Source organism: Procambarus clarkii, chromosome 5, assembly GCF_040958095.1.
Source record: "Procambarus clarkii isolate CNS0578487 chromosome 5, FALCON_Pclarkii_2.0, whole genome shotgun sequence".
Classification (NCBI taxonomy): Eukaryota; Metazoa; Arthropoda; class Malacostraca; order Decapoda; family Cambaridae; genus Procambarus; species Procambarus clarkii.
The window spans coordinates 44194360-44214283 of record NC_091154.1 but is presented as its reverse complement, the minus strand read 5'-3'; the positions used below and the strand labels follow the sequence as shown (position 1 = coordinate 44214283).

General features: G+C 49.3%; 1 protein-coding gene across 1 annotated transcript in view; it reads right to left on the bottom strand.

Moving 5' to 3' along the window:
- Positions 1–19924, bottom strand: part of LOC123763767 (uncharacterized) — a 199531-nt gene that overhangs the window by 59634 nt on the left and 119973 nt on the right. Inside the window, exon 4 of the mRNA XM_069302051.1 lies at positions 10297–10443. Within this exon, the coding sequence (XP_069158152.1) occupies positions 10297–10443 (147 nt within the window). The remainder of the gene's footprint in view (positions 1–10296; positions 10444–19924) is intronic.

The following is a 19924-nucleotide window of genomic DNA, read 5'->3' as shown; positions in this document are numbered from 1 at the left end:
GCACATACACATGTGCACACACACACAAACACTTGAAAAGAAAATTACAAGCCGCCGACCAGTGGGCAGAGCACATGCCGGCCAGGTAGAAAGGGCACAAAACTGCATCTAAAGGGACACCTCGACAAAACCTCAAAGTCCCTGCACGACCATAATACATGCCAAGACCCAAAAAGATCAGTCTGCAAGCCAAGAAGACCCCAGAACTCCAGAAGGCAGAAACCGGGACACACACGAGGAAACAAAGCCCCCAGAACCCACAAAGGGGGCCCAAGAGGAAGAAACCTCCGGAACGAAACCAAAGAACCCAAAGGAACATGGAATTGAACCAGGGGGAGGCCAAACCACCACATTTTGCCGGCGGAGAACACCACAGAAAAGCAAAGCACAGCCCCCAGACAGAACCCCCTGGGAAAACGGTCATAACAGACCAAAAACCGAGGGACATGGTGTGGGAGCAAGCATAACAGCCCAGGACACTGAGCCCAAACTCAAAGGTTCAGACCCAAAACAGACAAAAATGGGAAACCCGGTGTAAAATCAACACTCAAACATTCCCAGAGGAACAGCAAACGGGCAGAAAACACCAGAAACGCAAAGAAACGACAACAGGAGAATAAAACCCCTGAAAAAAGGTTTAAACTCACCCAAGAAGCTTGCTCGCACACCCAGTCGCATGTAAACAAACCGAAACGCCGCCCTGGTGGCCACGCCGGGAAACCGGCAGACGAAAATGGCCGCCAGCAGGGGCTGAGACTGACGCTAAAGAAACAAAAACATGCCAGCAAAAGTGGGAAGCAAGCAGACTGGATGGGCGAAAAACGCCGCCCAAAAGCAGAACACCCAGGCAGGGGCAAACTGCCCCAGAACTGCTAGCAGACATCCCCCACAGCCCCGGGAACCAGCAACAGAGGCCCTGGGGCAGAGCCGTCCTCCAAGCCCTCCGCCCTTAAAGAAAAGCAAGAGTCCATGGGAAAGGCAGCAAGAAAAGGCCGCTGGTAAGACCCAGAAGCCTTGGCAGGAGGAACCGGCTCGAAAACCTTCGTCCGCCAACCCGAACAGGGCAGCCCCCAAAAACTGCCCGAGTCTCAGCTCCAACTAAACCCCGCCCTGACCCCGAAACCTGCAGAAGGTCCGGAGCCGGGAACAGGGAGGGAAAGGGGCGAACAGCACCTAACCAAAACGGGGCAGCCTCGGGGCATCCGAGTGGGAAACCAACCTAGCATGTTGCAGCAACCTAACCTAGCTTGCAACACGGATGCCGCCTGTACTCTGAACAGTAATAACATCAGGAGAGTACTGGAGAACAAGCAGAGAATCTCTCGCAAGACTCCGGGTCAAGGTGTCAGTGACCCAACAGGCAGCATGACGGAGGTAAAAGTGGCGACTGTCACCCGGAGACAAGGGCACAGCAACCAATGATCCTGTACAAGACTGGTTGGAACCCGGAAGACACATTCAATGGTCCATCGAACCCAGACAGGGGTTTCCAGGGCCCGTAGGCTACACTGCTACGGGAAGCCCGGGCAAGGTGTTGCTAAACCGGTTGGGGATAGCACTGAGAACCCCTGAGACATGTACAATCATGGGGGCCTAGCAGAGGGCCGCCAAACACTACCAGTGGAACTATAGCCACACTGGGCAGACCCCCACCAGGCAATTGAAAATAAAAACAAAAGAAAAACCCCGCAAAAGTACACCGACTCTAGAGGCAACAGGAACCGGTCACCGCTTAGGTGGCAGGCTATGCGACACCTTGACGCCCTAACCAGCACAATACCAATCCCTACCCAGGGCCAAACAAGGGCCCCAAGCCCCAGCTGGCCCCAAGGGCAAGGCAAATGCCGAGCAGCAAGAACCTCTACGGGAATGGTTCCCAAAAGCCCCAGGGAAGATAACCCTGTTATGCAAAGGCAGTACTCACAGGGCGCTTAGGGAAGTCAGCCACTAAGCGCATGCAGCCCCGGCACTGATGAGGTACTCCTGGCCCCCGCACAACACAACACACGGCAATGAACGCCACACAAGGCAAACACCGCCTAGGAAACTAAGGCCAGAGAAGCGTCTATCCCGGTTGACATTAGCTTACGAACTGAAGCTTGACAGCCGGCGCGGTAGGTCCGGGGCTCCCCCCTGCCCCTCTCAGGGCGGGGAGGGCTGCGCGGACGATCGGCGCGGCAGTAAAGTGTGATGTTTGCTTGTGTCCTTGGGATTGTAGGGAGTTTCTACCTCTCTGTTCGTTTTTTTGTTTTAGTTTTTTACCATGTGGAGTTTGATTTGTCATGCCTACCTTTCTGGGTGCCTGACCCCGGTCGATGGCAGATAAGGAAAACCCCAACCGCAAGAGGGTTTTCCAGTGCCATTGCTCCCTGAAACCTCTATGAAGGGGCCAGGTTCTGGCGCTGGTCCCTGGTAGGTCTGAACTCCTTAGCTAATGTCCCGGTCTAATATAACATACATTAGCCCGATAAGCTCCAGGGAGCCGTAGGGGCTCCCCACAGAAAAAATATTTTTTTGTGTGGGTATGTGCCTGTGGGTGACAAATGCTAATTGGCCCTGAGCAACACAAGGGTTAACCCTTAACATGCTCGGGGTTTAATATCCTGTCATCCCCACAGGCGCATGTCATTTTGAAAAAAAATATATATTTTTTCTTCCTAACCTGCTAATTTGTGTTCACTGATCACGGGACAAATAATAAAAAAATCGTAAGTGGCATATATTGCCCGCTATAGGGCGGGGAAGTCTGGCAAATTATAGGCGCTGACTCAGCGTGCGTCCCAGGCGGTCTGTTGCTCGCAAGCTGTCCGGCCGGAGTTGCCACAAAGAGATAATTACCAAATTATTTCAATGTCTCTGATTGATTTTTCATACTTTTTTTGCTGTAATATTATTCAATAGTGCGTAGTTTGATATATTTAGATAATAAAATGAGTGAATCATTGCTGTACTCAAAAATATGGTGTGCATATTGTTGATTCAATTATGTTCATCAATCAGTGAACAAATACTTTGTCGGTTATTACATTATAAGCACAGGTTATATATAAGTATCTGCATGTTTTGTTCACTATAACGAACCACTGAGTAGCTATTATGAGTCAAAAAGTAACGAGGAGTGACTGCCGTTTACCAGCCAGCCACTCCCGCCCTCCCTCCAGTCATCTGACTCACCCACATTCTCCTCCCACAATAACGTTTTTGCTATAATTCACTATATACAGACGTTATATATAAGTATCTACATGTTTTGTTCACCATAACTGTACATCTAAGCTTGTATGGTGAGTAAAGGCGCAAAGATGTAGCTACTCACACAGTCAGCTGATCGGCGGCCGCCCTCAAGGCCAGACGCACTAATATTTCTCCTCCAACAATACTGTGTGGTGTTATTATGCTATATACACACATTGTATATAAATATCTACCTGTTTTATTCACCATACTTGTACAAATAAACTGGTATGGTGCCCAAAGACCATCGTGGTAACCAGTAAACAACACCGTCGTCTGCACGGTGGCGTCGTGCAGACGACGCCACCGCCCTCACCAAAATGGCGGCTCCAAACCTTCTCTTGCTGTTTATACCCTCTATACACACGTTATATATAAGTATCTACATTTGTGTTCACCATAGCGAACCACTAAGCTGGTATGCTGAGTGCAGTCAATAAAAGGTGGCCACACACAGTCAAAAGACATTGCCACCACCCTCCCTCCCACAGCATTACTCCTCCCTCCATGGCGCACAGTGCTAAATATCACCACAATCCTGCTATTATCAGAACCCTGGTCAGTTTTATCACAGTCAGGGGTCTTCTGTAATAATATCATCGCTACATAATAGCATAAACAAGTATAATTTGGCATTTTTAGGCGATGCTGTGGTCACAAGCTGAACAGCAGTGCTGTTAGCTCATGCTGCGTGCGTCAGGCTTGGTTGCTCACTCAATACTGAGGCCAATAACACCCGGGAGTTTGGCCCACGATTTTTTTTAAAAATGGTGTCTGTTTACAAGAGCCCTGATGAAGGTGTGGTGAACCCCGTGTATCTGTGGGCTGTTTAAATCTTGCATAGTACTCCAACACATCATATGACGTGATGCGCAGTTGACTGGAACAACGTCCAGCATGTCATATGATGTGATGCGCACTTTAAGGGTTAATAAACAGGAAACAATAAAACATGTTAATGATTAATAATGTATAGTAATACACAAAAATTAACATATTTTGGTATAAATATTGAACAGCTATTAAAATTTTGAACTCAGTATGGGTGGAAGGGTTTGGCAACCATCATCTGGTCAGCGATCCTTCCCTCCGCCTCCCTCACCACCACCACCACCACCAACACCCTCCCTCACCACCACCACCAACACCCTCCCTCACCACCACCACCAACACCCTCCCTCACCACCACCACCAACACCCTCCCTCACCACCATCACCAACACCCTCCCTCACCCCCACCAACTCTCCCCCCTCACCACCACCACCACCACTCTCCCTCACCACCTCCACTCTCCCTCACCCCCACCAACACTCTCCCTCACTCCCACCAACACACTCCCTAACCATCACAACTCTCCCCCACCATCACCAACACCCTCCCTCACCACCACCAACACCCTCCCTCACCACCACTAACACTCTCCCTCACCACCACTAACACTCTCCCTCACCACCACCATCACTCTCCCTCACCACTACCACCCTCCCTCACCACCACCCTCCCTCAAAACCATTCTCCCTCACCACCATCAACACTCTCCCTCACCAGCACCAACACCTTCCCTCACCACAACCAACACCCTCCCTCACCACCACCACCACCATTCTGGTGGGCCTCGTAGCCTGGTGGATAGCGTGCAGGACTCGTAATTCTGTGGCGCGGGTTCGATTCCCGCACGAGGCAGAAACAAATGGGCAAAGTTTCTTTCACCCTGAATGCCCCTGTTACCTAGCAGTAAATAGGTACCTGGGTGTTAGTCAGCTGTCACGGGCTGCTTCCTGGGGGTGGAGGCCTGGTCGAGGACCGGGCCGCGGGGACACTAAAGCCCCGAAATCATCTCAAGATAACCTCAAGATAACACTACCAATCTCCCTCACCACCACCAACACCCTCCCTCACCACCACCAACACATTCCCTCACCACCACCAATACTCTCCCTCACGACCACCACCACTCTCTGTCCCTCATCACCACCACCACCACCCTCACTCTCCCTCACCACCATCACCACTCTCCCTCACCACCAACCCTCTCCCTCACCACCACCAACACTCTCCCTCACCACCACCACCACTCTCCGTCCCTCATCACCACCGCCACTCTCCCTCCCTAACCACCAACACCACTACTATCCCTCCCTCACTGCTTCTACCCCTCGCTACCTCTCCCCCTCAATTCCTCCCTCCATCAATCACTGCCTCCCATCCCTCCCTCAGTGCCTTCAAGGTCGGTGGCCTGTTGTTATGCGAGGGCCCGCCGATACCAAAATAAACCCAATACCGACCTACGGTTACATCGATCGCCAGTATCGATATAACTGTATCGACAGTATCGAGTAGATACTGCACCTCCTACCCAAGGTCAAACAGTGGCTATGAAAACCCTAGTTGACCCGATGGGCGGGCAATCACCAAGCAGCAATAGATCCCTACGGAGGTAGTTCCAAACGGCTTATGGAAGAGAACCCTAAATCACAGGGGCAGTACTTACAGGGCACCTAGGGAAGGGAGCCCTAGGCACATGCAGCCCCAGTACTTCATGAATTACTCCTGACTCGCATACCATAACACAGCAGAACAACACCGCACTGGCACAGCACTGCACCGAGTCTGAAGCCAGAGTCGAACGACCACCACCAAGCAAAACAGTCCCAGAACTGAAGTTTGATAACTGGCGCTCCTCGGGGGAGGGGGTTATCTTGAGGTAATCTTGAAATGATTTCGGGGCTTTAGTGTCCCCGCGGCCCGGTCCTCGACCAGGCCTCCACCCCCAGGAAGCAGCCCATGACAGCTGACTAACACCCAGGTACCTATTTACTGCTAGGTAACAGGGGCATAGGGTGAAAGAAACTCTGCCCATTGTTTCTCGCCGGTGCCTGGGATCGAACTCAGGACCACAGGATCACAAGTCCAGCGTGCTGTCCGCTCGGCCGACCGGCTCCCCTAGACTTGGGTTAGAAGACACAGAAATGCATTTTTTTTCTCTTCTTTTTCCTTCCTTTTCATTCTCTGCCGCACACGTACATTTACATTTACAGTAGAGTGAAGGGGGAAGGGCCCACTGGGAAGCATGTCAAGGAATCCCCAGCACAAGACGCCGCCAGAGTAGCAGGCGCCAACCCTGTCAACGAGAGGAGCAGTGTCTTCGCCTGCTGCTTTCTCTCTATGGTGTGGGTGCCGGAAGCCACTGAGCGACCGGGGACAAGGAAGAAAGATGTCGGTGCGGTGACGGGTGTCGCGATCCCTAACAGATGACTCTAATGCGTATACGGCGCTAGGTCTGTGACCTGCGCCGGTCGGACTGACTGACATGTCATAGTCTAACAGTGGGTGTTGATCTCCCCGCCGTTTATCCGCTTTCTCCTTTCCCACGGCAATTGGGTGCGGCTCCCAAGGCTACCCAAAGGGGGGGGGTGGGGGAAGCTGCACAGACAGACGGTGCAGTGGCAGTAGTGACATCATGATTGTTTGCTTGTATTCAGATTGGGGAGTTCTGCTTAACAGTTCGGCTTTCGGTAGCAATGTTTCACCAGTTGGGGTCTGTTTTGGGATGCCTACCTTTCTGGGTGCCTAACCCAGTCCATGGCAGACATATAATGCTTCCAAGCACACAGGAGTTTCTATAAGCCATTGCTCCTCGTACCTCTCTGCGGGGGGCCAGGTTCTGGTTCGTGGTCCATGGTAGGTATTAGAACTTCATTCGAAGGACTGTTGCCACCATTTAATACATGCATATCAGCCCGGTAAGCTCCAAGGAGTCAGAGGGGCTCTTCACAGAAAACACGGTGAAACCACACCATTGAAAGAAAACGCACTGTAAAAGATTTAGGAGTAATCATATTGGAAGACATCACTATTAAAGAACATAATAAAGTTGCTGTCACAATTGCAAGAAGAAAAATAATTTGGATATCAAGAACCTTCCAAACAAGAGACACCATGCCAATGACAATACTTTTTAACACTATTGCTCGCTTTGGACACCGATCACGTCCACTTTTTTTCTCTCGAGTCCTAGCCGTGTACAGGACTCGTGTCCAACTCCAAAAATATTTGTATAAAATAAATTTGTTATCTGATCGACCTCGGGATAGTTTCATAATAAGCGCCTTTAGAATGCTCACAATTTGATATCAAAATGAAAAATGTAACACGAAACTTGATGTCAGAACACTTGAAAGATTATAAATACGTTTTTGGGTCTAAATTTTAAATTTTAAAATATGTTAAAATTCTATTTATTGTGCTATTATTATTATGGGACTAGTTTTAAAATGCGCGCCTTTAGATTGCAAAAATATTATACCAAAACGAGCGACGTAACACGAAAATTGATGTCAGAACACTGGAAAGATATAAATAATTGTGATGATGAGCGTCCAAAATTAAAATATTTGTTAAAATTCCAGTTATTGCTCTATTATTATGAGACTAGTTTTAAAATGTGCACCTTTATATTGCGAACAATTTGATACCAAAACGAGTGATGCAACACGAAAATTGATGTTATCAAACTGAACGAGTATACACATTAGGTTGTGGTGTGCAAATTGGTAATCGTTCACAGGTAAATTTAGGCTTTGCTGCGGGGAGTCTCACCAGGCTTTTGAACATTATATGCATTTACACCAGCAGGGAATTTAATTGCGAACACAATGATACCAAAACGAACGACATAGCATGAGAATTAAGGTGAGAAAACTGAAACAAGTATACACATTTTACTGATTTTGTGCGCTCACGGGTAACTTTTCCAACTTTAGGCTTTGCTGTGAGGAGTCTCGCCAGGCTTTTGGACATTATATGCATATACACCTGCAGGAAATTTAATTGCGAACACAATGATACCAAAACGAACAATGTAGCACGAGAATTAAGGTGAGAAAACTGAAACGAATATACACATTTAGGCGTTGCCACATGCTCGCCCACACCGTCCGCCCCATGACCTCAAATTCTGCGGCGCTCACGCACTGTGCGCGATAGTGTTAAGACAGTAGTGCTCTCTAGAGTGGAATATTGCTGCACACTAACAGGCCCCATTCAAAGCTTGATAAATTACTGACCTTAGGAATGTACAAAGATCTTTTACTGCTAATTCCATTCAATAAAAAATTATTTAATAAATTATTGGGACCATCTACAAATTTTAAATCAGTATTCCCTAGAGCACAGGCAGGAGATACACATAATAATTTAAGTTTGGAAAATATTAGAAGGATTGGTCCCAAATCTGCACACAGATATGACACCACATAAGACCACATGGTATGCCAGGATGTTCAAAATGGCCCCACTGAAAAGTAGAAGTGCGATAGGCACGCTGAGATAACTTGATTAACATCAAAGGCCCAACACTTCAAAGGATACCAGATCAGCCAGACTGTGACTCGTACGTCAGACTGCGAGCAGTCGCATCAAAGAGCCTGGTTGATTAGATTAGCAGCCAGAAGATCTGGTCAGAGCTGCAGGAAAAATTCATCCATGAAATCTCCAACAGATAGAAGGGCATTAGCCGCATGCTGTATTAACAAGCGTATGAACCCAAGCACACCTTACAACAGAACTCCCTGAATGCCCCCCCCCCCCACATTGCCTTAAAGAGGTGTCAAAGACTTATGCATATTCAAGGTGAAGTTCTCCACCCTAGATACCTTGTTGATACCAGGTTGATGGGGTTCTGGGAGTTCTTCTACTCCCCCAAGTCTGGCCCAAGGCCAGGCTTGACTTGTGAGAGTTTGGTCCACTAGGCTGTTGCTTGCAGCGACCCACAGGCCCTACATACCCACCGCAGCCCGGTTGGTGCGGCACTCCTTGGAGGAAACTATCTTGTTTCCTCTTGAAGATTTCCACGGTTGTTCCGGTAATATTTCTTAGTTTCAGGTTTCAGGTGGAGAGCTGGCCTCCCCACTGACCTATCCACTGGCCTCTCAGGGGAACTACTGAACACACCAGAAGTCACTGTCAGTGCAGGGGTAGCATTTAATGAGGGCTTAGGAAAGGGCTATCTTTCCTAAGCGGGCTTTCCTAAGGGCTACCTATATGTGCAGCTTAAAGCAAAGATTATACTAAATCCACACAACAAATTTTGTAAACATATACATGTAAAGGAACTACCTAAGGTTAATAACAACACAAAAGGCACCAACAGGATATCCTACACGTATCTTGAAATAAAGTGGGACTCGTTACAGTCTGCGACTCAGAGAGGTCCTAATTCACAATCATTAGCGACAGGACTGAGGTAAGGATAGCACAGAGGCCTGGAGTTCCTGTGGTGCTGCCACCTGTTGGCAGCCAGTCACAACAAAGGGGAAAAGGGTGGGTTAGAGCTCATTTCCAGTGAATCATTTGGGACTGAGTGAACTGCTTGTAGAGTTATTTGGCTGTTACAGTGCTTCATATTCTTTGAACCTTGAACATGTGTGTATGGCTTTGCTTACTTTCTGAATGTTTTCTTGGTAAGGGTGATTGTAATGCTCCCCTGCTCTCTGTGTCTCCATTAGGGAGGGGCCAGGTTCTGGCTGTGGTTCTCGGTATACTGGCCATACATAGCACTCATATGGCTTCTGTGACTCAGATAGGAGAGAGCCATCTCAGAGAGATAACTTCAGGGAACCACTGACTCCTCAAGAAATGTACAAAATAAATTAGAGACTGTGCAAATATTGTTGCTACTGATCATTTCATAAACCTATTATCTGCCACTTCAGTAGTAGGCATCCTTCAGTCTCGGGAGACTATGGAGTTGCGCCCTAGTTGCCAATCCTGGTGCAGCGTCTGGTGTGACTGATGAGGCCAATCCGAGAGTGGCAGTCTATCCCACACCGAGTACAAACGAAGTCCAAACTGTACTGAAGCCACTGAACTGTACTGTCCAAACTGTACTGAAGCCACTTCAGTACAGTATTGGTATACTGAGAGACCAAGATACACACACACACACTCTGGCCCCATCACATCAAATGTAAACACTAACCTACCAAAGCAATGTGTCAGTGCAAGAAAGTTAACCTTGCCATTAATATTACATACTTAATTCAGAATAAATATAAACTTACAGGTAACTGATCCTCAATGATTTCTTCATTAATCTGATCCACTTTCTTCATAATGTCTGAGGTTGAATCACTATGGGAGCCAGGGAGAGCTTTCGCCACTGCCACAGCCTTCATGATCTCCAACGTCTCCCTGATGGCCTCCTGCACCTGTCATTACCAACACATCCACTATTAGACATCTTGCTTTCCAAGGTGAATGTGACTGATTACTGTGTTTGATGGCTCTCTCACACCATGTTTATGAGTTCCCTCACTCTGATGATTGATGCCTGTTATCATTGTTGACTGATGATTGATATACATGATGATTGTGATGATTAGGTAATGGTAATGTCTTCTCACAGACATAGTAACATAAGATAAAAACCCACACTTGTGTATTTGTGAAATTTATGTAAAGAAATTTACACCAAGTCTTTTGCACTCTCCTGAGTGTTTTGTCAAGGTTCGAGTGTGTGGTTAGGATGAGACTTACATCTCAATGAATAATGAGAGCCAAGAATAATAATAAGGGGATCCTGGGTCTAATCCCCTTATTATTCTTGACTCCTGACCATGTCACCTCTATTGCCGACTGCCAATGTACTTGCAGTAATGTCTTCTATGGAATTATGGTCGTCATTATGGTCTGAGTGAATAACACCACATGAGACCAGGAGGCATGGCAGGATGTGCAGAATACCCACGTTGAAAAGCAGAGGTGCAATAGGTACTCTGAGAGAGACTCTATCAACATCAGAGGCCCGAGACTGTTCAACACGCTTCCACTACACGTAAGGAGGTATAACTTGTCGACCCCTCACAGTGTTTGAAAGAGAACTTGAGAAACACCTCCAAAGGATACGTCATCAACCAGGCTGTGACACATACATCAGGCTGTGAGCAACCGCGTCCAACAGCCTGGTCGACCAGTCCAGCAACCAGGAGGCCTGGTCAACGACTGGGCCACGGAGACGCTAAGACCCGAAAACACCTCAAGGTAACCTCAAGGTATGTGTCCTTTCTGTAATCCAGCAATTCTGGGAACTGGAGTTGTTATTAAAAAACCAGCGTTGAATGTAATGAAACGCCATTTTCTGGCTGAGTCCCGGAGGCTCCCCGGAGATATCCATGGCTGATATGGATACCCTAACTATTTTGCATCAGTCGATGTGGGTGGAGTTCTAGGCCTACCGGGGACCACAAGCCAGAACCTGGCCCCCTCAGAGAGGCACGGGGAGTAATGGCCCATAGAATTGCACATGTGATTTGGAGCATTCTATATCTGCCATCGACCGGGACAGGCACCCAGAGAGGTAAGCGCCACAAAACAAACCCCTATTCTGGTTAACAACAAAAATCGACAAACGAGTGGACAGAACTCCCCAGAAAAATGAACTAACAAGCATGACGTCACACGAGCCGCGCCGCATGTCTGCGCAGCTCCCCTCTCCCCAGGAGGGGGAAGGGGGAGCCCCAGACCCCCGCGCTGGCGATCCCTGCCCCAGTTCTGAGGCTGGATATCAAAACCGCGAAAAAAAACGCTGACCGGAGGGCAGGAGGGTGCCGGGGAGCCTTCAGGACTCACCCAGAAAATGGCGTTTCATTACATTCAAAGTAGCTTTTCTGGGGGGAGCCCCTACGGCTCCCCGGAGCTACTTCACCAAAGACTACCTAAGAAAACAAGGGGACATACCCGGGAGGCGGTCGGTGCACCACTCCTCAACGGGAAGTCGAGACAACAATCCAAGGACCCCTCCGGAAAGCAGCAGGCACATCATCCGCCAAAAAAAGGGAGAACGGCTGCAGACGAAGAAACCTATGACCACAACCATAGGAGCCAAAAACCACTGCGCCTGAGAAGAGCATGAAGCTCTGCCACACGACCCCCAGAGGCCAATGTCAACATAAAAAGAGAGCCGTAGCAAAGCAAGCCTGAACCGAAGGAGCCACAACAACCAAGGAGAAGAACAACAGGAGAGCACGCTGTCCAAAGACCAGGACGGCACAGGCAGTGCATGAGCAGGCCGGAGGTGAAACAACGCACGAGACAGCCTGCGAAACGGCGCAAAAGGAACATCGATACCGAAAACTAGCAGCCGAAACCAAGGTGCCAGACCCAGGAACGGCTCCAAGCGCCTCCACATCCTCCGCAAGCCAATCCTATGACAGCCCCAGGAGGGAAAAGAAATGCAGGACCAAAACCAAAATGCCACAAGCGTGCAATTCCACCGCCACAAGTGCAGACGACAGGGAAGGAACCCGCACAAGGAGCCGCCCCACACCAACATCCCGCAGAAGGGCAGGAGCGAAAAGAAACTCATTAAGAGGAGCAAAATCGCCCCAGGAAAACGAGCAGCACCGAGACAGCGCTAAGAGAAGAGATATAAACAAAAGAACACAAAGGACAAAGGCACAAAAACCCCGTCGCACCCGAGACCAAAAGTCATGCAGAACCCCAAGAAGAGGGGAACATGACGGAGAAGGCCCGTCCCGGCAGAGGCAAAAAATTACAGACCGATAGCACTAACATCGCACATCATAAAAAATTTTGAGAGAGTGCTAAGAAGTAAGATCACAAAATACATGGAATCACAGCATCTCCATAACCCCGGACAACATGGTTTCAGAACAGGGCGCTCTTGCCTGTCGCAGTTGCTGGACCACTATAATATGGCATTAGATGCTATGGAAGACAAACAAAACGCTGATGTAATTTACACAGATTTCGCAAAAGCTTTTGATAAATGTGACCATGGTGTTATTGCACATAAAATGCGTTCAAAAGGAATTACCGGGAAAATAGGCAGATGGATCTACAATTTCCTGACTGACAGAACCCAATGTGTAATAGTCAACAAAATAAAATCCAGCCCATCAACCGTGAAGAGCTCAGTCCCCCAGGGTACTGTGCTTGCTCCAGTACTTTTTCTCATCCTCATATCGGACATAGACCAGAACACAACCTATAGCACTGTATCATCCTTTGCAGATGACACTAGGATTTTCATGAGAGTTGGCAACATAGAGGACACGGCAAACCTCCAATCAGATGTTGATCAGGTCTTTCTATGGGCTACAGAAAATAATATGGTATTCAACGAGGATAAGTTTCAGCTCATGCGCTACGGAAAAATTGAAAATATAAAAACAGAAACCACGTACAAAACGCAGGCAAATCATAACATAGAACGAAAAGGCAATGTAAAGGACCTGGGTGTACTCATGTCGGAAGACTTTACCTTTAAAGAACACAATAAAGTAGCCGTCACAACTGCAAGAAAAATGACAGGTTGGATAACAAGAACTTTTCACACTAGAGATGCTATACCGATGATGATACTTTTCAAAACGCTTGTGCTATCTAGAGTGGAGTACTGCTGCACAATGACAGCCCCTTTCAAAGCTGGAGAAATTGCTGACCTAGAGAGCGTGCAGAGATCCTTTACTGCTAGAATCCACTCAGTAAAACATCTAAATTACTGGGACCGACTAAAGAGCCTAAATCTGTACTCCCTTGAGCGCAGGCGGGAGAGATACATAATAATTTACACGTGGAAAATAATTGAGGGGCTGGTCCCAAACCTGCACACAGAAATAACACCACATGAGACCAGAAGACATGGCAGGATGTGCAGAATACCCCCGTTGAAAAGCAGAGGTGCAACAGGTACTCTGAGAGAGAACTCTATCAACATCAGAGGCCCGAGACTGTTCAACACGCTTCCACTACACATAAGGGGCATAACTGGCAAACCCCTCACAGTGTTCAAGAGAGAACTGGATAAGCACCTCCAAAGGATACCTGATCAACCAGGCTGTGACTCATACGTCAGGCTGCGAGCAGCCGCGTCTAACAGCCTGGTTGATCAGTCCAGCAACCAGGAGGCCTGGTCGACGACCGGGCCGCGGGGACACTAAGCCCCGGAAGCACCTCAAGGTAGCCTCAAGGTAGCGGAAAAAAGGGGCGAAGACCGTAGAAAAGCACCCACCGACAGGACGGAAGCAACGGGCATAATGGACAAGGAAACCGAGCCCAGGGAGGGGCTGACGCCCAAAAAGCACGTGTAGAGAGGGGGAAAGGAAAAACCCCACTCCACAAAACCGCAAGCCCTGCCCAGAGGGGTAGAAAAACCCCAGCGGGGACCAACGGGGCCTGAGGCCCCCCTATGTTAGCCCCACCCCAGGAACCCACCCTGCAGGCCCCGGGGCTGAGCTGTCCCCCCAAAGCCCCGGCGCCAAGAAAAACCCCGGGGCAGCCGTGAAAAACACGAAGGAGGGGAGCCCACTAGGCTCTGGAACTTGAACCGAAACCGGAGGATAGGCGAGGAGCGAGACGAAGACCCCAAGCTCATCCCCAGCCAGCACAACGAGGCGAGGACGAGGACAGGACAGAGAATCCAAGGAACATGGAAAAACCAGGCCTGGCACAGCAAGACCGGCAAGGAAGGAGGGCCCCAGAGGGAGCACTGAAGGACCGAACAAAATGCCACAACCAACCCCTACAAGCAGCCGCACTACCAAAACCGCAGCAAAACGTCACCACACTCCCCGAGGAAGCGACAGGGAAGATAAGGATAAATCGTAACACAAGTGGCACACAAGGGGACACAGGCGGAAACCGAGTACCCAACCGAGCCACAGGGACGGTAGAAGAAACGTGTGCAGTGTAACAGGCAATCGAAGGAACACATTAGACAGCCCAACTTGGGCTGACCCCATACACAGCCCCAAGAGCAGAGACGAGAGCGCCCATGAAGCACAGAATCTGCTCGTCAGGCGAACGACAGGGGAGAAGCGGAACCAAAGAGCCAGAACCCAATCCTGCAAGCACAAGGAGGCGAGCACAAAACTCCCTCGACACAGGAAAATGTACCACCGAACAGGCACCCCCACCGTTGCACCGTGGAACAAGGTGGAGGCGGGGCCCCGAACTCAAGCAAGGTTAGACAAGCATAGGAGAGGGGCAGGATGAGTACAGGCAGGAGCCGCCTCGGAAGGGCCAAGAGGCCACCCACAGTCACCCATGAACTAAGGAAGGAATCAAGTGGTGAGAACAAGAGCTGCCCTGTATGGGCCAATAGCCCTGCAGTAGGCACCTTGGTTGGTACAGTCCACGTTCTCAAGTACGTATGTACACCCATTCCTACTTCCAAAAACAAAAACAGCGTCAGGACGCAGGAGACGCCAGACCGCACCAACTCACTTACAGAACATAGGCGCTGAAGGGCCATTATGCAAGCCTATGAGAACGTAGCCGCCGGAGGCGGCAAGGGCGCTCATGCCGGAGGAGGAGGAGGGGAGCAGTGAAGGAGGCTCCCCACCCTAAAATGCAGGGAAAAACCTTGTGACTTCCCCACAGCGGCACTCCAGAACACCCCTAAAGCAACGGGGCACGGATTGGAGAAAGAAAAGGGCGAGAGGTGAAGCCCCCCCCCCCCCCCGAGAGAAAATGGATGCAGAACATCAACACGTGCGCACACCGCCCGGAACCAAAACAAACTCCCATGGCGCATGCGCAGGACACGAAAGAAAAGTAGCCCAACAAGGTGAGAAGTAGCCCAACCAGTGACAAGCAGCCCAACTGGCGACAAGTAGCCCAATCGACTACAAGGAGCCCAACCAGCGACAAGGAGCCCAACTGGCGACAAGGAGCCCAACCGGCGACAAGGAGCCCAACCGGCGACAAGGAGCCCAACCGGCGACAAGGAGCCCAACCGGCGACAAGGAGCCCAAACGGCGACAAGGAGCCCCAACGGCGACAAGGAGCCCAACCTGACCAGAACAGAAGGAACCAGTATGGAGGCAACCTCTGGGACACGCAGGAGGTAAGCCGCAAAGGCCAACTGCACTGCAGGTGAAGAGATGCGGGTAGCCGAAAACCTCCGGAAGACGGAACCGAAGAAACCACAGGGACACAGAACCGAACCCGGGGAGGAGCAGAACCCAAGCCCAAATCGTGCACAGAGGGGGGAAAAGAAAACCCCACTCCTTGCAACAGTAAGCCCCGCTCAGAAGGACAGAAATCCAGGCGGGGCACAATGGAGCCCAAGGCCACCAAAGCCGCTGCTCCCCAACCCCAGGAGCCTCTACACCAGGCCCCGGGGCCGAGTCGACCTCCAAAGCCCCGGCCCCACAAGAAAAAGCCGGGGCAGCCGAGAGAGCTGGAAGATAAGGGGCCCACTGGTCAGACCCCGGTCGGAGGAACAGACTCTAATGCCTCCACAACTACCCCGAACGGGGCAACCCCCGAAACTGCCCAAGTCTCAGAATCTCTAACCCCGCCCCGACCCCGAAGCCTGCAGATGCGTAGGGGCCGGAAGCAGGAGGGGGAAAAACAAGGGGGCGTGGAAGGAACCAAGGCCGAAGTAACCAAAACCCCCAAGTCTGGGTCCCTACACAAAGCAGGGCAGCAACGGGGCATCCGGGGAAGCGACAAACCCAAACCCATTGCAACAACCTACCCCGCAACGCGCGACCTGCCTGCACCCATGGGAATTCATCAGCAGACTGGCTGAATGGAGTCACGAACAAGCAACAAAGCTCGCAGGTCTCAGGGTCGAATGTGTCACCGACCCAACAGGCAGCATGACGGAGGCAAAAACAAGGAGAGTCACCCTGAGACAAAGGGACAGAGCTACCCTCAACTCGCACAAAGCGAGAGGGGACGCAAGGGTCTCCACTATCGGACCCGAGAGCCCCCGGGGGGTTTCCCAGGGCCCCTAGATTGGGTCTGCTAAGGGTTATCCCAGGCAGGGTACTGCTAACCGGTGCCCTAAACTACCAGGCAAACTGCTAAAGCTGAACCCACGGGACGTGTCCACCCATGAGGGCGAAGCAGGGGGTGCCACCACACAAACGACCCTAATATAAGGGGGGGGGGACACAAGGCAGACCCCCATACCAGGCAAAAACATATATAAAAGAAAAACTACACAAGTGGACAATGTACCCAGAGGGAACAGAGCCGGCTGCTGTTATAGGTGAAAACTAGCTACGCAGTACCCTGCGCCCCACCAGTGCTATAACTACCACTTACCCCAAGGCAAACAAGGGAGGAAAACCCCCAAACACTCGGGGCGGCCAAACGCCAAGCAGCAAAAAGCCAACAGAGGTAGACCCAAGGTGACTTGTGGAAGGGAACCCCAAGCCCCAAGGGCGGTACTTACAGGGCACTCAGGGAAGGTGACCCTAAGCACATGCAGCCCGAGTACCTGAGAATACTACTGCCAGCTCACACGACCACCGTAAGAGCAGCACTGCAAACATGTCACAGCACTGAGACAAGACCGGAGCTGGAGCCACATGACCATACACTATCCCATCAGCCGAGGAACTGGGGCAGGGATCGCCGGCGCGGGGGTCTGGGCCTTCCCCTTTCCCCTCCCGGGGAGGGGGAAGCTGCGCAGACATGCGACGCAGCTCGTGTGACATCATGCTTGTTAGTTTGCTTTCTGGGGGAGTTCTGTCCACTCGTTTGTCGATTTTTGTTGTTAACCAGAACAGGGGTTTGTTTTGTGGCGCTTAACTTTCTGGGGTGCCTGTCCCGGTCGATGGCAGATATAGAATGCTCCAAATCACATGTGCAATTCTATGGGCCATTGCTCCCCGTGCCTCTCTGAGGGGGCCAGGTTCTGGCTCGTGGTCCCCGGTAGGCCTAGAACTCCACCCACATCAACTGATGCAAAATAGTTAGGATATCCATATCAGCCATGGATAGCTCCGGGGAGCCGTAGGGCTCCCCCCCAGAAAGAGGTGTTCATCTGGATGCTATCCCTCGTAACCCTCTCCATACCTGAAGGAATACAGCTAATGGGACTGCTTTCATTCATCCACTAATGGACATCTAACTTTAGATCTAACTTATTAGAACCCCCTTCCACTACCCTTCAAGTACAGTGGTACCTCGGGTTATGAACATCCCTATTTACGAACTTTTCGGGATACAAGCCCCATTTGTTTGGAAAATTTTAATCGGGATACAAGATTGTCGATACGCGTATGGCCGACCTAGCGCGTGGTGGCATGGCGATCGCACCTCAGTTTACCACTGCCTCGCGCCCATTGACTATCCTGCCTGAATTTTTCACAAGAATTTACAGTTTTTTGTCAGATTTTTGGCCATTTAAGTATAAAAGTTGTTACTATATATCTCGCCATGGGTCCCAAGAAAGCCAGTGGTAAGGTTCAAGTCAAGAAATCACATGTGAGAATGACCATGGAGTTAAAACAAGAGATCATTCGTAAGCATGAAAATGGTACCCGTGTTGTTGAACTAGCTAGGTAGTACAACAAATCTTCAGGGGAGAAAGAGGAGGCAGTGGAGAATGTTCCTTCCTCATTAAGAAAATGTGTCCAGTATGGGAAGGACTGCAGTTTTGCTGAAAAGAATCACCCAGATAAAGCTGTAGTAGGCCGTTGCATTGATCTCTTTAATGACAATGTGATGCCTCACTACAGACAAGTCTTGCAAAGAAGAGGAAAAACAATCTTCAATGGAACGTTTCCTTGTGAAAAAAGTGAGAAAATCAAGCAGTGAGCCACACCCAGGACCTAGTGGTATGCAGGCAAAACATACCAGAGAGTGCACTCCAGAGAAATCTTCAGTGCCTGATGTTATAATGGAAGGGAACTCCCCTTCCAAACAGTAACACCTCTCCTCCTCCCCCTCACCATCTTCCATACGCCAACAGGAGAAATCAGCAAGGCTAAGTAATTACTTGAACATACTTTTGTAGTGTAGATTTGGGTGAATTAGGAATAAAATTTACTTTGAAGTGAAGTTTTTGATGAGTCAAGAACGAATTAATTCATTTCCCATTATTTCTTATGGGGAAATTCACTTCGGTTAACAAATTTTCGGGTTACGAACCATCTCCAGGAACGGTAGAAATTCTTAAACCGAGGTACTCCTGTACTAATATTATTACTTTTATAGACTATTTCATACTTCCTAAAGTCAATATTGTGATACTTTTCCTAGCAATGGTTAGCTACAGCACTGTTACCAGCCATAATTCTACGTGCATTCTTATATTCTTCAATTATAGTCTCCAATTTATGCAGTTTTCCCCACATAAACTTCATTACAATCTCTGCAAGGTAATATATAAACTTCTCCCAGATTACTATCCTCTCCTACTCTATTCTTACTAATCCTTTCCCTAATTGTATCAGGGTAATTGAATATGATTTTATGTTTTGTATCCTCTACGTTACGGATCAGTTACCATAGTTGCGAAAAGGATCACAATATTGATTTTAAGAAATGTAAAATAATCTATAGAAGTAATAATATTAGAACAAGAAGGGTAGTGGAAGGGGTTCTAATAAATACTCTGAATACTTCCATTGGTAACAAAAGCTTTAATTCGCAGGATAGCTTTACTAAGAAAATGATTCAGAGTGAATTAAAATTAGATCTCAATAAATGGATGAATGAAAGAAATCCTATAGGAACATGAAGCAGCCAAACCTATAGGAACCTGTAGCAGCCAAACCTATAGGAACCTGTAGCAGCCAAACCTATAGGAACCTGAAGCAGCCAAAGCTATAGGAACCTGAAGCAGCCAAACCTATAGGAACCTGTAGCAGTCAAACCTATAACACCTGTAGCAGACAAACCTATAGGAACCTGTAGCAGCCAAAC